Source organism: Myotis davidii, unplaced genomic scaffold, assembly GCF_000327345.1.
Source record: "Myotis davidii unplaced genomic scaffold, ASM32734v1 scaffold93, whole genome shotgun sequence".
In the NCBI taxonomy this organism is placed as follows: Eukaryota; Metazoa; Chordata; class Mammalia; order Chiroptera; family Vespertilionidae; genus Myotis; species Myotis davidii.
In genome coordinates, this window is record NW_006292095.1 from 1,126,582 (window position 1) to 1,127,869 (window position 1,288).

At 35.2% G+C, this 1,288-nt stretch overlaps 1 protein-coding gene across 1 annotated transcript in view; it reads right to left on the minus strand.

The window, feature by feature from the left end:
- FNTA (farnesyltransferase, CAAX box, alpha) overlaps positions 1-994 on the minus strand; it is a 16,184-nt gene extending 15,190 nt beyond the window's left edge. The window contains exons 1-2 of the mRNA XM_006765512.2: positions 765-994; positions 584-669 (exon numbers count right to left, since the gene is read on the minus strand). Of these exons, the coding sequence (XP_006765575.1) occupies positions 584-669; positions 765-790 (112 nt within the window). The 5' untranslated portion in view covers positions 791-994. The remainder of the gene's footprint in view (positions 1-583; positions 670-764) is intronic.
- Positions 995-1,288: the final 294 nt, after the last annotated feature.

The following is a 1,288-nucleotide window of genomic DNA, read 5'->3' on the forward strand; positions in this document are numbered from 1 at the left end:
ATTAAGTGTAAATGAAAAATACAATCACAAAGTAGCTATTATGTCTTATAACATTCTGTCTTGGCCGGATTAGAGCATCGCCAGTGCACCCAAGGGTGGTGGGTTCGATTCCCAGTCAAGGGCACATACCGGAGTTGCAGGTTTGATCTCCCACCGAAGTGGGGGCCTGTGAAGGAGGCAATCAACTGATGTATTTCTCTCATTTTGATATTTTTTTCTTTCTCTCTCTCTCTGTCTCTGTGTCTCTCTCTCTCTCCCCCTCCCTCCCTCTTTCCTTTTTCACTTCCTTCCACACGCTCTAAAAATCAATTGAAAAAATATCTTTGGGTGAAGATAACAAAAAAACACACAAGAAATAATGTAACAATATTCATTACTTATACTTAGAATATGTCCACTCTTTGGACAAAATAAAACACTTAGTCATGTAAATAAATTATAAAAAACACAATGTTAGCTTATCATAAGTCATTTAGATCTTTGTCAGACAAAAATCTATCATTTACCTAGCCATATAGTTGTGAATTTCAACTCTGCTACTAAGTTTGACTTACAGACCTTTTCCTAATAAAAATAAACTTACATTTTTCACTATAAATGATCTGGACCACTGGATTGGGGCCATCGTTCTGTGGCACTGGATCTATATCAGCCCATTCTGCTCTGTCTCTGAAATACATACATACATATTTTTTCAGTGATTATATTCAAGTATGTAAGAAAAAGAACTCTGGTATTTTTAAAATAGCAACAATTACACTTACATTAATACTAGTAAGCTTTTAAACATCTTAATGCAACTATGGTTGGATTCTTCATGACCAAGTTTGCCACTTTGCTTTACATGTTCAACTTCAAAATAAAGATAATGTGAATCTTCCAAATAAAATAAATCAACAGTTTTCAAATTTAAGGTTTTTATGTAAGTGGAAAAACACGTTTTGGCAGCATGTATACAATAGTTTTAAATTCGAAGTAAATCTAATTCATTGGTCTAATGAGACTCTTTGGAGTTAGTATTTTTTAAACAATCAAAGTCAACACTATTAACTTACTGTACAACTGGCTGAGTTGAATTTTGGCTCTCCCACTTACAGCTGTGTGACCTGACCTGACCTGACCTGACCTCCCTGGGCCTCAGTTTCTTATTTATAAAATGGAGACGATAATATCACCAACCACATTTAAAAGACTGTTCGGAGGATTCAGTGAGATAACATGCCAAGCACTTAAAACGTGCATTCAATGAATACTCCCATTATCGATGCTAAAATAACAGGACAGTGGC